Below are 18,414 nucleotides of genomic sequence, written 5' to 3' on the forward strand. Positions count from 1 at the left end.
CTTATATGTACTTGATGAAATCAAAGGATGAAGCATTTAACCTTTTTAAGACATATCAAGTCCTTGTAGAAAACCAAATGAGCCAAAAGATTAAAATTTTGAGAAGTAATAGAGGAGGTGAATATCTCTTAAGTGAATTCTCAAACTTTTGTGAAGAAAGTGGTATAGTGCACCAAACTAGTGCACCATACACACCATAACAAAATGACTTGGTTGAAAGAAAGAATAGAACCTTAATAATATGGTTAATACCATGTTATTAAGTTTAGGATTTCCAACTAATTTATGGGGTGAGACATTGTTAGTTGCTTGTCGTACCCAAAATAGAGTTCCTTACTTAAAGACTAAAATGTGTCCTTATGAGTTATGGAAAGGAAGAAAACCAAACCTATCATACTTAAGGTTTTGGGGATGTGTGACTTACTATAGACTTCCGGATAACAAAAGAACAAAATTAGGACCTAGAGCACTTAAAAGTGTGCTAGTAGACTATGCTGAAAATTCAAAGGTATATAGATTACTTGACATTGAAAACAATATCATTGTGGAATCAAGAGATGTGCAATTTTCAAAAAGTGACTCCGGCTAGTGCATCAAGTTCTTTCCATGAAAAGACTTCTAGTGATTCAAGAACCAATGAAATCGACACCTCTAGTGAACTTAGAAGAAATCAAAGACAAAGAAAGAATGAACATCTTTCTTCAGATTTTATATGGTCACAAAACAATGTGTTTCTTGTGGAATGTACTAGGGATTCTCTACTAAACAAAATTTTATTTTTGTTTAGTGTAGAGGAAGACACTAAGACCTATAAAGAATCCATGGACTCTAGGGATGTTGCTTTTTGGAAAGAGGCTATAAATGATGAAATGGACTCAATACTATCTAATGGTACTTGGGTTCTAGTTAATCTACAACAAGGCTCCAAGATTATTGGTTGTAAGTGGGTGTTTTGAAAGAAACTAACTACCAATGGAACCATTCTCACCTACAAAACTAAGTTAGTAGCTAAAGGGTTTAGACAAATGAAAGGAATTGATTACTTTGATATGTATGCACCTGTAGCTAAAATAACCTCAATAAGAGTAATTTTATCTTTAGCTTCCATTTTGAAACTTCATGTTCACCAAATGGATGTGAAAACAACCTTTCTAAATGGTAATTTAGATGAAGAGGTGTCTATGAATCAACTAGAAGGCTTTGTGCTTTTTGAAAATGAGACTAAAGTGTGTAAATTAGTAAAGTCTCTATATGGTCTAAAATACGCCTCAAAACAATGACATGAAAAGTTTGAGGGTGTTCTACTTTTTAATGGTTTTATATATTATAATGCAGATAAGTGCATTTAGTCTAAATTCACTAGTAAAAGTAGAGTTGTAATTTGTCTCCATGTTGATGATATGCTAATTGTAAGCGACACCACAAAGGGTATATTTGAAACTAAGGAGTACCTATCTTCTAAGTTCAAAATGAAAGAAAGATCTTGGTGAAGTTGATATTATCTTAGGGATAAAAAATAACAAACATAGTGGGGTTTTGTTCTTTCTCAAGCTCACTATGTTGATAAGATTTTAAAGAAATATCAACATTTGAATGTGAAAGAAGCGAGTACACCTTTTGATCTAAACATCAAACTTTGTGATAATGATGGTAATCTAGTAGCACAACTTGAATATGCTAGTGTCATTAGAAGGCTCATGTATGCTATGGGTTGTACAAGAACTGATATATCTTATGCAGTGTATAGACTAGCTAGATATATAAAGAGTCCAAGCAAAGAACATTGGAAAACAGTGGCTAGAGTACTTGGTTATCTCAAAAGGACAAGAGATTTAAACATTTTCTACAATAATTTTCCTTGTGTTCTAGAGGTATTTTCATATGTTAGTTGGAGAACTAGTATAAGTGATCAAATACCTATAAGTGGTTTTGTCTTTTTACTTGATGGCAGAGCTGTTTCTTGGGCCTTAAAGAAACAAATACTAATAACTCATTCCATAATGGAATATGAGTTTGTGGTGTTAACCTCGGCTTGTAAAGAATCTGAGTGGCTGAGAGATCTATTACTTGATATAGATTTTTAGCCTAGGCCAATGTTGCCTATAACCATGTATTGTGACAACGAAGCTACTATGTCTAGAGCATTGAACAAAGTGTATAACGGAAAATCTAGACATATTAGTATGAGGCATGCATTTATTAGAGAAATGCTTAATAATGATGTTGTCTCTATTGTGTTTGTTAGAACACATAAGAATTTAGCAAATCTGTTTACCAAATCATTAGCAAGAGATTTGGTGAGTTTAACAACATCTGAAATGGGATTGTAACCCCTAATCTAAAGTTATTTAATGATGGGAATCCAACCTCCTTCTAGTACATCCTAGATTGAGAGGTTTAAAGGGTAAAAATAATTTGTTAAATGATTGTGAGCACTTGGTTCATGTGTACGATTCCAAGTTCAAGGTGCATACTTTATTATTCTTAAGTGACTATGTTAAACTTAGGTTCTTAATGGAATTATCTCAGAAGTATTTTATTAGGTCAATTAATAAGACTTGAGATAATGAATCCACCTATGTAATCATAAGAAGTGGTGCCACTTCTAACAAAATTTTTGGGTAGAGATTTTGTAAATGGTTATGAAATTAGGATGAGCACATGGCAAGTAAACTTGCTTAAAAGTGTGTGAATCAGAGAATGACATTGATGGTTCATATATGTGATAAGTTTAAGGCATGGTTGAATATTGATTTAAACAATGAGCCACCAATCATTTGCTATGGACTTGTGACTTATTTACATTATAAGATATATAGTTTAAGATGAAAATCACTTTCTTTTATGTGTGATATCAATAAGTGTTAGTTTGGAGTTACATTGCAAACTAAGTGGGGGAATGTTGAAGTTTAGTTTGTATTGTAACTGTTAAAAGGCATCAAAACAAGTTTGAAAGTTGCAGTGTAATGCTGCAGCATTGGAAGTCACGTTGCAACATTACTAAGGAGTAGCTGGTTCGGATGCAGCGTTACAAAGGTTGGGCAATAATAGTCAAATTGGAATCAACTTTAAAATGTTGCAATGTTCATAGAACAAGTGCAACACTTTTAGTACAATGCTGCAAATTTTGAGCAAGCAGTTGTGTTTTTTTTTGTGAACCAACACTATTGTTTGATGTCTGAAGGCTAGAACAACAGTTGTTAAGCCTAGGAACTTTATAAATAAGTGTTCTTGGCCAGATTAAACTAATTACAATCCTTCTATATTCTTATACAAGCAACCAAAGAACTTGTTACTTTATTATTTGAGAATCTATTGTATCATAGAAAAGATTGCTATCATAATCTGGTCTAGCAAGACAGAGGAGGTAATAAACTCTTTAACGAAAGTGCTTATACGCCTTAAATTCAATTCTTGTTCATTGTTCTTGTTAAGCTCTGTGTCATTCCCTCACTAACTTAAGTTCTTCAACAATAGATACTAGGAGATGACATAGAAGGAATGTAACTAGTTGATGTAGTGGTGATTAACCATAAGTTATATTAGTGGTGTTGATTTGTAATAATACTAATCAAATCTAGTAGGATGTATATTTCAATTTGATCAATGAATTTTTGTTTATTAAAAAAAAATCTTGCGTACTATTGATTGTGATTATAATGGATGCCAATAATAACCTACTATATCTTTTAATAATTATAAAAATTGAGTATAAGCTTATAGTAAAGTGATTCTAAAGTAGAAGTTGCACACCTAGAGACACTAGCTAGCTCCATCTTGTATGCACTGCATATGACAAAACATGTTGTGTTCTTTACAAGAGTACCCACTACCATTGCCGACCTTATGTACTCTAAGATCTTGTTATTAGGGCGTAATTATAATTGTTAATAAATCAGATGTTTGTGAATAAATTTGATATTCGATAATTGATAATTATTAGGGCCATGACATTCAATATGAACAAAGTTAATTAAATAAATAAGTTTAAATAACTTTATATATATATATATATATGAACATGTTTAAATAATTTATTATATTAAATGAACAAGTTTAAATATATACATATTTAATTCATTAATATTTATAAATAGAGATTGTGAACCAATAAATAATGTTCATGAATAATATTCATAAACAAATGTTGGGAATCATGTTTACAATAAAAACTCTTATCAAACTTGCAAATAAATAAAAAAATTCTCAATAAATAAATAAGTTTGTATTGTCAAACTTGAAAACCAAAACAAGATTAAAAAAATGTTACAACACTAAACAATTAAATAAGCTTCAAATAAGAGCTGATAGCATTTAAAAGAACTAAACTATGGTCAAGCTCAAAGTAAACTCAAGCAAACTCGAATTAAGTTCAAGCTAATTAAACAAAATCCAAGCTTGAAACTGTTTCAACGACTTAATTAATTTTAAACTTTCGTTGGTTTTGCTTGACTACCTTTGGAAATAAGATTAAATAACATAAAATTTTATTCGGTTCGGTTCATTTACACTCCTAGGAGCAAAGCCTTCACCATCACCAATGGGTTGGTCCTCTACAAGTTGTGGTCCCATTGTCGCTAATCAATGAGGAAGAAGAAATGCCTACAAATTGATGATCCTTTTTCTATGTGCAATTTAAATTTTGAAATTATTGAGAGTATATTGGTTCTCACGACTATGGCTTTAAAGATCAAAATCATGGTAGGCACCGAGAGTCACTCGATGAAGGCAAAAAAGAAGAGAGAAAATAAGAAGTTAGAGAGAAGGGTATTCAAAATATTTCCTTTGAGAATAAATTAAAACTAAAAGGTTACATTGAAAATTTTACCTATTCACTTGTCATGAAATAGAGAGACCCAAAATAATAAGGATAAGTGTTTTAAGGTCAGATTAATCAATATCCTTAAGGATAAGCTTATTTAATTTGCAGTGAGTTTTAATCTTCATTTTTGTGTTGGTTTGTTGTTTAATATATATAATGCTATATTTTAAATCTTTCTACAATTTATTTTTAATTATCTTTCAATTGCTCCACCAAATAACTGTATTATCCCTTTAATTATTTCCTTTGAGCTTTAATGCACTATAAGAATGGGAGCTAGAGATCGATAGATCATGCTGCCACAGGTGACAACAAAAAAATATTGAAAAAAAAAAAAGAAGAAAAATGTTACCTTCTGTTGCAGTTCATCAATCCTATCAACCAATAGTTTTATCTGCAAGAAATCAATTAAGTGAAGTAATTAAGACAGATTATAATGCCAAGTAAAGAGAAATAAAAACAATAACAACAACAATAAAGGAAAAATAACTTAATTAAGAAAAACTAACCCTTTTTTGCCTGATATGAGACAATGCCAATTCAACTTGTCGCTCAAGTTGTTGCAGTTCTTTCACTTTAAGTTGTCCGAGGTCGTCTCCATGCAAATGCCTAAAGAAATAAGTTATTAAAGTTAATTAAAATCTTATATTTATTGATAAATGCACATTAAAATGTTTTTATTTCAAATAAAACTAAACCTGTATGAGCACTGAAGGGAGTTGTATTTTACTTTCATCTTGTAGAATTCCTGGTACCAATTTTTTCCCTTCAAAAAATATATATATATTTTTAAAAAAGCATCGGTGAATCGAGTATATTCATATATTTTATAAAGCATAAGAGATAAAAGATACTACATAATATGAGGAATATTAGAAGCATCTACGTGTATCAAAACAGATCAATATCCATATTAAGATAGAAGTCAAAGTGAAGATGGGTCAACAAAATTATCTCCGCTCGACTATCTTGAAACGAGAGGATCCACCATTCAGACTTGGTTAACCTAAGATGAGAAGCTTATTCATTCGGCTCAGCCTATCCAAGATGAGAAACTCCTTTATTCGGCTAAGCCAATTTGAGACGAACACTCCTGTTCATCTCCACTTGGCCCAGCCGACCAGATATTCTTGCTCATCTCCGCTCGGCCTCATTGATCATACACTCTTGTTCATCTCCACTCAACACCGCTGACAAGATACTCCTGCTCATCTTTGCTCAACCCCACTGACCGAACACTCCTGTTCATCTCCTTGCACTCACCTCTCTGACTGGACACTCCTACTCATTTCAGCTCGGTGCCACTGATACGACGCCCCACTCATCTCCACTTGATCCTGTCAATTCGATGCTCCTCTACATAACATGTCAAGTGCTCTAGCCCAACTATCTCAATATTATATGGGTTGGCGTGGCACGTGGGGTAACACGTGGGTTGTCAGAGTACGTAGAATGACATGGTTGATATATCGTGGCCTCACACGATCTTCTACAGTACAAGATGTGGGTGATGTGACCATCTGATATGACAATATGATGCTTTCTCTACTGCGAGTATGACGTTCTATCAATCAACACTTGAAGAGAGATACCATTCGATTCCTGCAACAATAATATAAAAGGAGTCTGTTGTTGCAGACAAAGGTATGCACACATAACCATTCCCAATTATCACTAGCAGACTCTTCTTTATTGTTCTTCTTCTCCACCTACCCTGTCGGAGATTTAATTTGAGCATTGGAGTGACTCAATTAGGGTACCCTTACCTCAATTCTAACTTGCTTTCTCTTAAGCTTATGATGTTGGAGGATCCGATAATTTTGGATTTTCTGATAATTTTTATTTTTTTTGGATTTTGAGTCCATTTAAGGATTTTAGGATTGTGAGTCTGTTAATAAATTTTCATTTTTGATAAGATTATTTCTTTTCTTTCTGATAGGATTATTTTACAAGTTAGGAATTGAGGTATATATGTTAGGATTTTTTTTTTCTTTCTTTGTGTCTTAGAGTTTGAAGTATATATAAATGTTATTTAGCTATTTAAGGGATTATTTTTGGTTATTAAATAAAATTTTCTTTTTTAAAAAAAAAAGTAGAGGACAACAATTTCTCTTCTTGTTTTCTCCTAAATCCTCCTTTTCGTTAGCCCTCGGGATAAACGTTATCTCGCTCAGCGTCAGCTTCACCAGAGGCCCAGTTCTCCCTTGGTGTTTGGCAACTTAATCAATGTAAAAGACAACTATTCAGTGGTTCATTTATTGACAATCTCAAGTAGGAACACATACATTAATGGTTAATTAAACAAACTCAAGTGTATTTGCTATCTTTTCAAGTATATAAATGCTAAAGTTAGCTTTTTAAAATACTTTTTAAAGTTTTATTAATATCGAAATACTGTCTGGCATTTCTATTTCACCATTAAAATAAATAATTACTTAATTAATTAGAAGGATAAAAATAGAAGTTTAAATCTTAAAAGGGTATTGTTTTATAGTAAAATAGAAATATTAAGAATATTTTGACATTAATAAAAACTTAATAATAGTTTTGCTAATGATCAGCTATTACATATATTGTATACTAATTTACAAGTAACTAATGATTAACAAATTGACATCAGCTGATGCATTCTTTGACCAATTGACATCAGTTAATTACTTTAGCAAAGTTTCTTTAACCTACAAATGTTGGCCCTGGGATTATGGTACAGCGCAGGGTATCTAGGTTGTCACACATACACCCGCAGTTCAATCCCCAGGTATGATGAATTTGTAGAAATTTTTTTCGGTGGAAAAATTCCGTGGAACCGGATCGATCACCCTAGGATTAGCTGGGTTTATCATTTTTTTTTCATTAACTTGCAAATGTCAATAGATCTTCTAAAGTATGATTAACTCTACATAACAATAAGATTTTGGGAAGATCCATAGTACTATAAAACCCTATTAAAAGTGAGCCATTAAAAGAGCACAATCATAAACAAGTCTAACAATCTACCTCTTCAGCTTCATTCATATCTTCAGTGATCTCTTGTGCAGCATATCGATGACTCTGATACCTCTCAATTGTTTTATATATTCTAACAAATTAAAGAACAAAAATGAGATTAGAGGCACAATCAAACATTGGAAACTAGAATCAAACTAAATATTAAAAATACAATATTCCATCAGAGCATATATATATACATTTTAGGGTAGATTATCTTTCTCCATTTATTATTATTATTATTATTATTATTATTTAAGATCACCATAAAATTTATCTACTTATTTATAAACTCGATGGGGGGAAAGGACAATGCTTTCCAACTGACTCTCCCTGAAGTTCAGTTACTGCGACTCCGGAAAACCTGGAGATATATAGACTTGCGAACAGTTCTGACACCTACGTACGTGAACAGTACTGCATTCTTCTTCACAAATTTTTTGTTTTGTTTTGTTTTACATTTAGTTTTTATAGCAAATAAAAAGGGAAAAAGAATTAACTGAACATATATAGTTTAATTTCCATCTCTAAAGAAAAACCAGAAAAGAGATAACTACATACAGGAATAACTTCAGAAATATGAGGAATTAATCTAGCTAGGAAAAATAGAATTTGGGAGACAAAACATGCAATTAAGCAGCTTCAAGTACCCTTATTTCCCGGAACTCAGCCACTGTAGCAGGTAGCAAGAATCTACACTTATTTGCTCGTGACATGATGCAACAGGAGAACAAAGAACTAGGCCTGTCTTGCACGCGCATTCATTAAAGCGTCACTGCTGCTTGGAAATGAACACACATGGATAAATAGGGTTTGCAGCTACAGCTAGGGTTAGGGTTTGGAGCAGCAGTGAGAATACATATATAGTTTGCAACATGTTTTGAAGTCCAAAATTTTTTATTTATTGGCAAGAGAGGAATGTTTCTCTGCTAGTTGGAGGGATGCATGCATGAAAGTGAGTAGTAAAAGACAACAAGGTAAGAAAGAATGCTACTGCTTGAGATTTATGGATAATGAATGTATAAGATCTACTAAGAATCCATAATTCTTCTAGTTACTTTTTGCTTTTGGTCTTTTCTATTGTTCTTTTAAAGGAATATTCGACATGCCTTCATAGAATAAATGGTGTAAAATAAATATTTGAGCTTCAGTGATCACTTTTTTTTTTTTTTTTGCTGATCTATTGATCATAAAATAAAATACATATTTCTCTGTGTTGTTCTTCTTTTTACAGACCGGAAACTTATTTTCTGAAAGTGAAATGTTCGAGCCTATGTTATTTGTGAAGGTTTAAGAACTAGAGAAAACCACAAAAGTGGCCAGGTTAACCTTCAAATTAGGGAGACTAAATAAGTCAGTGATATTGAATGAACCTACTCTTTTTTTTGAAGTAGAATAAAAAGGCCTTTGGTAGGGCATGCATTCTAAAAATTAAAAAAGCCCTTGGTTTAATCATAATAAATCAAGAAAATAGATACATATTAATGTTATGTTTATATATATGAATGAGATAAGATTGTTTGAATTTGGCTATATGTACAATGTTAAAAAAAAAAAAAATTTATGTTAGTTATTTATTATTCAAGCATGTCAAAATCATTAACATTAATTAACTAATGACTGATTATGAGAAAAAAATAATGAAGCCATGAACATGTTTGATTACAATTTGTAAAATCTATAATGAGTTGATAGATTAGAGGTTTAGAGGTGAAAATGCATCGGAAGGTGATTAGTGATGAAAAAAGAATAATTCTTATAATTAAGGGAAAATGTTTAAATAATCTAGGTCATTACATGGAATTCAATAAATAGTTGCTGATACTAAGTTTTTTATGACTAGTTTCATTCTTTTTAATCATAAAGTAGTTAATTGATTATAAAATTCACTAAATGATAAGAAATAATGTTCAAGTTTTAGTTGAAAATAATTGTTTTCATCACAACATTTCTAAGTAATATTCAACAACGTGTAGCAACTTTTGATAGTGTAAATATTTTTGAAATGCGGTAATGATTTAAACTAAACTTACAATTCAGTGATAATTTTAGTATGCAAATAAAAACTAATGTATTTCTAAACATTTATCAATCAAATTAAAGAATCAAATCAATTGCCAATTTTAGTTTGGCATTTGCATGTGTATTAGTTATTAATGACCTAGAGATATCAAAGTAAGGTAAAGATCCCTTTCATTTGAGATCACATAAGTTTTTTGTACACATATTTTTATCATCAAAATAAACATTCATCAATATAATTCATCGATCTCATTCTAACAAAGTTTATGGTGCATTCAAAATAATTAATGTGGTGTATTAATTTGTATATGTAGAAAAAAGTGGATACATCAATTATTTGACTTGTGGAAATAAATTCTACCCAATTGTTCATAAGTTTTAAACAATATTTTTTTTTCTAAAAATATACACAGATTTTTTAAAGAGAGAAGTGCTAAATTTATAGATCAAATATCTTATATATATATATATATATATATATATATATATATATATATATATTAACAAATATTAACTTAATCATGCGCTAGATTTCTTATAAAATTGAAACAAAAGAAAAGTAGTACAAATGTTTTGGATTGGAATAAACCAGGAGTTTATTGTATTTGTTGCATTAGATCAAATAAATACAGTATCTCTGATCAAATCATTGATAATATATTCAATACGGTTTACTATTTGCTCATATTATTTTTTCTTTTTATGGGTTAAATCATAGTGCCCCAAATAAATGTTGTCTCTTCTGACTATATATGTGACCTCTAACAAGATCTTGAAGCATTTCTAAACAACTTTTTAAAAATTTTCTTTCCATCACTATTAGCATCATTTCCTTTTGCAAAACCCTAATTTCCTAATTCCATTTGCAAAACCCTAGTTTCTTTGCCTATTAATGTCCTCAACAGCCTTACCATCTTTTAATAACAGTAGCAGTAGACAAAGCAAAAGTTGAATTTATAGATCAATCAATCAACTCCAAAGCCTGAAAGACTTCACTGTTCTACTTGAATTAACCCCAAGAGATGGTTAACTTCTTTTATAACAGAGAGAACATGGTTGTTTTAATTTCTCAGAACTAATCATGAAAAAGGCAAAGAAAAGAGATCCATTTGGTAACCTAACAACCCTCGATCACCGTTCATGGCATACATTCCATTTTTAGAGCATCATGGATGACAAAGAAAAGAGATCAGAAACGGCAACAAATCTAGCGTTACTTCCAAGTTTGGAAATGCTTACTGACACCCAAAAATCCACCGCCAATAACTACTAATTATAAATAGCAAATTAAAGCACAGAATTAAAAGGTATAGAGATAGATAATTACTCGCCGCTGCCGAATTCGAAGAGATTGCCGCGGCTGGAGAAGATGATGACGGCGATCTCGGCGTCGCAGAGGACGGAGAGCTCGTGAGCCTTCTTGAGGAGGCCGCCGCGGCGCTTGGAGAAGGTCACCTGTCTGTTGGTCTTGTTCTCGATCCGCCTCAGTTCCACTCTTCCCCTCCCCATTCCGCTACAGCTGCAGTACTACTTCCACGCCGATCGACTCAACTCACCCTCCGCCCTTTTGCTACTGTCATCCGTATTTAATGACACGGAAACAAGCGAAAGCTAGAAGAGAGAGAGAGAGAGAGAGAGAGAGGAATTTCATCTCATCCATTCGATCGTTCCTTGCTTTAACTTAGTGCTTCATCTACACTTTAGTCTTTAGTTAGTAAAAGATTGGATTTTGTCTTCTTGTTGCTGTTCCATTATTGTACGTAGGAGGAACTGCATGGGACTGCAGTGAGGGTGATACGATGTGTGGACTGGGCAGGGGAAGCAACGTGTCGAGAGGGAGACGGCAAACATCTGTACTGGATGTTTCATTTCATTAAGGAGCTAGGTCTCTACCTTAGTTCAACCTTACAACGTCGTACGTAAAAGTAATTTCAAAAGTAACATCTTGTGATCGATCGAAATACATAAAATCACTTCTCGATCTCACTATCTTATTGATGATCCGTCCATATAGATCCTCCAAATTTTTTCTAATTCCTAGCTTTCTATTTCAATCATGAAATCAGTTAAGACTTGGATCTTGATGATTGTCTGGAGATGATATTATATATCATACTCACTCACTTTATGATACATTTGATCAGTCTTTCTGAAGCTTTTGGGTTGATAAACACTCGGCCAAGGGTATTTGATACGGTGCATGAATGTGGGGTCGGTGTGATGATCTGGCACGGGGTCAAAGCCACAGAAGGGTCAACAGTCACGCCAGCATGAAGGTCAGAAGTCTAGCCCCCGTGGCCAGTCAAACGTTACACCAGCCTGGAGGTCAGAAGTCTAGCCTCCGTGGCAACGCCATCGTGGAGGTCAAGAATCAGAATTACAGGGAGGTCAAGATTCCGACCCATGTGGCTAAAGTCAAAGCTTCAGTTGAGGGGCTGGTCAAAGGACAATATTTACGAGTTGGGCCGGATATGATCTCGAAGGGAATCGAAAATGGACCCGACCCACAGGGCCAAAAACAATTGAGGATCAGACCTATGAGTCAGGTATGAACAGGGAATAAAACTTCTGATGAAGCGGTATAGGTCGGGAAGCTGACCCAGCGTGCAGGTCGGGACGTTCATACCATGGATAACAGCGGACAGATGCAGGTCAGGGAACCGACCCAGCATGCAGGTGGGGACGTTCATACCATGGATAACAACGGACAGATGCGGGTCGGGAAGCTGACCCAACGTGCAGGTCGGAACGTACAGGCCCTGGATAGCAAGAAGCAGATGCGGGTCGGGATCTGACCCAGTGTGCAGGTCGGGACGTTCATACCATGGATAACAGCGGACATATGCGGGTCGGGAAGCTGACCCAACGTGCAGGTCGGAACGTACAGGCCATGGATAGCAATGAGCAGATGCGGGTCGGGAATTAGACCCAACGTGCAGGTCGGAACGTACATGCCCTGTATAGCAAGAAGTAGATGTGGGTCGGGAAGCTGACCCAGCTTACAGGTCGGGACGTTCATACTATGGATAACAGCGGACAGATGCAGGTCAGGGAACCGACCCAGCGTGCAGGTCGGGACATTCATACCATGGATAGCAATAAGCAGATGCGAGTCGGGAAGTAGACCCAGCGTGCAGGTCGGAATATACTTGCCTTGGATAGCAATAAGCAAAGGCGGTCGGGAATCAGTAGGTCGTCGGGATGTACATGCTTCGAATGACGCAGACAAAGGTGGGTCAGGAGGCCGGACACTACGTGACAAATAGACCTGCAAGGAATCGTAACCACTTGTCAGAGGACAATCATCACATGTCAGGGAATATTCTAACGGTTGGAGGCTCATACTCCTCTTGGTTCCTCCGCCAGCCTATAAGAAAAAGCCACGTGTCGACCACCACCAGATAGAGCCTGACATCAAACATTCCCTGACATTCACCAGGTTCCAGAAGCCTCAGTTGCAATATAAAAAGGGATGCTTTGTCCCTTACGCAGGTACGCTCACTCGTCATTTCTTACCAGTCTTTTACTTTTCGTGCTTTCTCTATGATTTTTGGGGAAAAAGTACCTGACTTGAGCGTCGGAGGACCTGACCCGGGGACTTTTCCCTGGTTTCTGGTCTCTAACGACCGTGTGACTCGTTTGAGTGTGTGCAGAGCAATAGTGTCATCATCTTGATCCTTTCTTTCCGTAGAATCATCCGTGCGAACCTGTCCAAGGGGTACCTCGCTGATTCAGCATCTCAACGACTTTCCATCAACTTTTAGCATAACAAGGCCCGCCTTCATCCGACTCATCTTCCTGACGGGATCAAATTTGGCGCCATCTATGGGAACACAACAACCTGATCCGGAACGTGACGATGGAGGAGTCTGGTCGCATTCACGTCACTATGACCGCTGGAGAGTACGAGCTATTCAAGGAGGCCAAAAGGTTGGCAGCCTCGGAGAGACAGGCAACTGTTTCACGACCGCGACAAGCCCCTGTTGAAGCTTCTAAAGAGCCCCTTCCTATTTCAGATCGGGGTTCCAAAAGAAAGCAGCCTGAGGTATTTCCTTAACATCCCTATCGTGAGTCTGGCATAGGATATTATCAGCCAGAGCCACAAGCACAAAGCCTTAAGAAGGAGCAGCCTCAAGTATCTGTGGCTGAGAGTTCACAGCCGCGAGATTCAAAGAAGGGAAAGACCCTTGTCATACCTGAAGTGTTCCCCGAAGATCCAGACGAGAAAGTACCTTTCTCGGCCAGGATTCAAAATGAAAGACTGCCTAAAGGTTATAGAGCCCCGTCGATCGGGGAATATGACGGGAGCAAGGATCCGGAAGAGCACTTGCAAAAATTCAAAAACGCAGCCCTGCTGCACCAATATAGCGATGCTGTTAAATGCAGAGTTTTCCTGAATACTCTATCTGGGTCAGCCTTAAAATGGTTTAATGGGTTACCTCAAGGGTCCATCACCTGTTTTCTGGACTTCAAAATGGCTTTTCTGCGCCGATTTGCTAGCAATAAGAAATATCAGAAGACAGATCATTGTCTTTTCGCTCTAAAGCAGGGGCCAACTAAGCCCCTGAGAAGTTATATCAACCGCTTTAATCAAGTGGCTCAAGATGTCCCTACTGCCACTTCGGAGATTTTGATGAGCGCTTTCTCTCATGGATTGGGAGAGGGAGAGTTCTTCAGAGATCTCATCAAAAATCCTGCTCAGAATTTTGATGAGATGGTGGAAAAAGCTGCTTCCTACATTAAGGTGGAAGAAGCACAAGCAGCTCGAAGGAAGGCCGAAAGACCACTTCTTTCCGCCAACAAGCAAGAAAGAAGAGCGCCTCAACCACCCCCTCAACCTCTACCGCGAGTCCGGAAAGCCAGACCTGCCTTTCATCCCAGGCCAGAAATTTGACCTGCCCCTCGAGTTGCTGCTGTACATATCCCCTGACCAGGGCCTGGGAGTAATCGGTACTGCATCTATCATAGATCCCGTACACATGATACTAACCGATGTTTTCAGTTTGCTCGAGACTCTAAATGAGCCGTCGAGATGGGTTTGCCCCCGCCCGAGCTAGCTCCTCAGTTGATCAAGATGATGGAAGAGCAAAGGGTGGCAGGACAGGCCGGACCATCTTGTCCTGACCTTGCAGGACCTAGCACTCATCAGCCTGGTCGGGGAAAAGAGCCAGAAGGATCACGGGAGGTCGAAAACAAAGGTAACACAGCTGTTAGAGAGATCGGCATGATCTCTGGAGGGTCGACTGACGGAGATTCAGGGAGAGCACGTAAGTCTCATGTTTGGCGCTTGGAGGTTCATGCCGTCGGATGCAGTCAGGAGCAAGCTGCTGGCCCTGTTATTAGCTTCGGGCCAGCAGACTTGGAGGGCTTGGAGTTGCCTCATGACGATACGCTCATCATCAAAGCCATCATTGCCAATAGCCAAGTGGCTCGGGTTTTTGTCGATACCGGGAGCTCGGTCAACATTCTATTCAGGACTGCATTTGAAGAAATGCATATTGATGCCGCTGAACTTCAGCCAGTGGTTACATCTTTATATGGATTTACCGACAATGAAGTGAAGCCTATGGGCCAGATTAAGCTGGCTATATCTTTGGGCACCGAGCCACTGGTGCGCACAAGGAGGAGCACGTTTATAGTAGTAGACTCCCCTTCTTCCTATAATGTTATCCTAGGGAGGCCCGCCCTGCAAGAATTTAGGGCTGCTGTCTCGACCTTTCACCAAAAAATCAAGTTTCCTGTCGGCGAGCAAGTCGGGGAAGTTAGAGGAGAACAGAAGGTTTCTCGGCGGTGCTATATTGACATGGTCCGAGTTAAAGCTCGGAAACATCAAAGGATGCAGGACGGAGGTGTTCATGTCGTTCAAGAAGAGCCTCTTTCTATAGCTGAGGAGCTCATCCCTTGGGAAGAAGTACAACTACACGCTGATCGACCTGAAAGTCTGACCCGGGTGGCGAGCGACCTTCCTCCTCCCCTCAAAGAAGAATTAATTCAGTGTTTAATCCGCAATCGGGATGTCTTTGCCTGGTCTACTGAGGAACTTCCTGGGGTTAAGCCAGAGGTGGTTGAGCACAAGTTGCATCTGTTACCCAACTCCCGGCCCGTGAAGCAAAAGAAAAGAAATTTCTCAGCTGACCAAAATAAAATAATAAGAGCCGAGGTAGATCAGCTCAAAAAAACAGGACATGTTCGGGAGGTTCAGTTCCCATCCTGGCTCTCCAATGTAGTCTTGGTAAAGAAGCCCAACAATAACCCAAAGACTGCTATCCTCTGCCCCGGATTGATCAAATGGTAGATTCCACAGTCGGATGTGAAAGAATATGTATGCTGGACGCCTACCAGGGGTATCATCAGATACCTCTAGCCCGGGAAGACCAAGAGAAGGTTAGTTTTATTACGGCTGATGATACTTTTTGTTATACTGTCATGCCCTTTGGCCTCAGGAACGCCGGAGCCACATACCAGCGAATGATGGATAAAATCTTCCGGGAGCAGATCGGGTGAAATGTAGAGGTCTATGTAGACGACATACTCATCAAATCCCCGTTGGCCGAAAACTTGATCAAGGATGTGGAAGAAACATGCAGGACTCTCCGACAGTATGGGCTGAAACTCAATCCCTTGAAATGTTTATTCGGGGCTAAAGGAGGAAAATTCTTGGGTTACCTGATAACCGAGCGAGGAATAGAGGCCAATCCTGAAAAAGTTCAAGTGCTCAAGGATATGCAGCCTCCTCAGAATTTAAAAGAAACCCAGAAGCTGGTCGGCAGGATAACAGCCCTGTCAAGATTCATTTCCTGATTTGTGGACCGGGCCGCTCCTTTTTTCAAGGTGCTAAGGAAGGCCTCCAAGTTCCAGTGGGATGAGGAATGCACTAAAGCCTTTGAAGAGCTGAAAAAAGTATTTGGAGACTCTTCCCTCTCTTTTTAAGCCAGTTGTAGGAGAACCCTTATGGGTTTACTCGTCAGCCACCCCTGACGCTGTAGGGGCAGTGTTCGTTAAAGAACATGACCATGTACAACAACTCGTGTACTTCTTCAGCCATTTATTGAAAGGAGCCGAGTCCCGATACACGACACTCGAGAAGTTGGTTTACGGATTGGTTCTTATGGCTCGGCGGTTATGACCTTACTTTTTATCGCATCACAGTCTTAACCAATAGCACCATGGGAAGAGCACTGACCAACGTAGAAGTTGCAGGTCGGCTTATTAAATGGGCCACAAAGTTGGGAGAATATGATATATAGTATTAGCCTCGCACCGCTATTAAGGCATAAGCCTTTGAAGATTTCTTAACAGAGGTACATCAAGCCAGCCTTGAAGAAACGTGGAAGATCTATATGGATGGGTCTGCTAATCATCATGGAAGCGGGGTCGGGGTATTAGTAATATCTCCTCAAGGAGATATACTCCAGTTGGCAGTGCGATTAAATTTTCGAGCCACGAATAATGAAGCAGAGTATGAGGTTTTGTTGGCTGGATTGCAAGCAGCCCGACATGTCGGGGCAGCTCGGGTAATCATCTATTCAGATTCCCAGTTGGTGACTCAACAGGTTACTGGCAACTTCGTTATAAATTGTGATAAATTGCAAATGTATCGGGAAGCTTATGAGAAGATGAAGGCAAAATTTACAAAGGTCACTGTAACAAAGATACCTAGGTCGGATAATGAGCGGGCGGATGAGTTAGCAAAGATGGTCAGTTCCTTAACTACTTGGGTGCTAGATCCGTCAACGGCACAAACCTTTCTGATAGCCCAGATAGATTTGCAAAGCAACGCAGAAGCAACTATTGATTGGCGGGCATCCGTGACCAGTTATCTCAGGCAAGGTATCTTACCGACCGACCCGGAAGAATCTCGATTGATAAGGAGGCAGGCTCATGCTTATGTCATGATCGGGGACTAGCTCTACAAAAGGTCCTTCTCTCGACTCTTACTTAAATGCTTGAGTATGGAGGAAGTCGACCAGGCCTTGCGAGAAATACATTTGGGATGCTGTGGCAATCATGTAGGAGGGCGAACATTATCTCGCAAGGTGCTCCTGGTCGGGTATTTCTGGCCTACTTTACAGAGGGATGCTCACAAGTTGGTGAACACATGCTTGTCCTGCCAAAAGCATCAAAACCTGACACATCGACCTACGACCCTGTTGAGAACGTCCATAGTGTCCTGTCCTTTTGATCAATGGGGCATGGATATCGTGGGACCATTTCCGATGACACCAGGTCAGAGACGCTTCTTATTGGTGGCCGTGGACTATTTTTCTAAGTGGGTAGAAGCAGAAGCCCTGGCCCGGATTACGGAAGATGCGGTCATTCAATTCTTGTGGAAGAACATCCTTTGTAGATTTGGTATTCCACATAAGCTGGTGTCTGACAATGGAAGGCAATTTCAAGGACAAAGAATACAGGCCTGGTGCAAGGGATTTGACATAACGCAAGCTTTCACTTCAGTAGCATATCCTCAAAGCAATGGTCAAACCGAGGTAATTAACAAAGAAATAGTTCGAGGTTTGAAGGTCAAGCTAGATCATGTCGGAGGCAATTGGGTGGAAGAGTTGCCAAGCATTCTGTGGGCCTAT

General features: G+C 37.9%; 1 protein-coding gene across 1 annotated transcript in view; it reads right to left on the reverse strand.

Moving 5' to 3' along the window:
- Window positions 1-11,341, reverse strand: part of LOC121979727 (truncated transcription factor CAULIFLOWER D-like) — a 46,822-nt gene extending 35,481 nt beyond the window's left edge. Inside the window, exons 1-5 of the mRNA XM_042531709.1 lie at window positions 11,160-11,341; window positions 7,829-7,901; window positions 5,521-5,588; window positions 5,332-5,431; window positions 5,175-5,216 (exon numbers count right to left, since the gene is read on the reverse strand). Of these exons, the coding sequence (XP_042387643.1) occupies window positions 5,175-5,216; window positions 5,332-5,431; window positions 5,521-5,588; window positions 7,829-7,901; window positions 11,160-11,341 (465 nt within the window). The remainder of the gene's footprint in view (window positions 1-5,174; window positions 5,217-5,331; window positions 5,432-5,520; window positions 5,589-7,828; window positions 7,902-11,159) is intronic.
- Window positions 11,342-18,414: the final 7,073 nt, after the last annotated feature.

The sequence above is a fragment of the Zingiber officinale genome, chromosome 5A (genome assembly GCF_018446385.1).
Source record: "Zingiber officinale cultivar Zhangliang chromosome 5A, Zo_v1.1, whole genome shotgun sequence".
Classification (NCBI taxonomy): domain Eukaryota; kingdom Viridiplantae; phylum Streptophyta; class Magnoliopsida; order Zingiberales; family Zingiberaceae; genus Zingiber; species Zingiber officinale.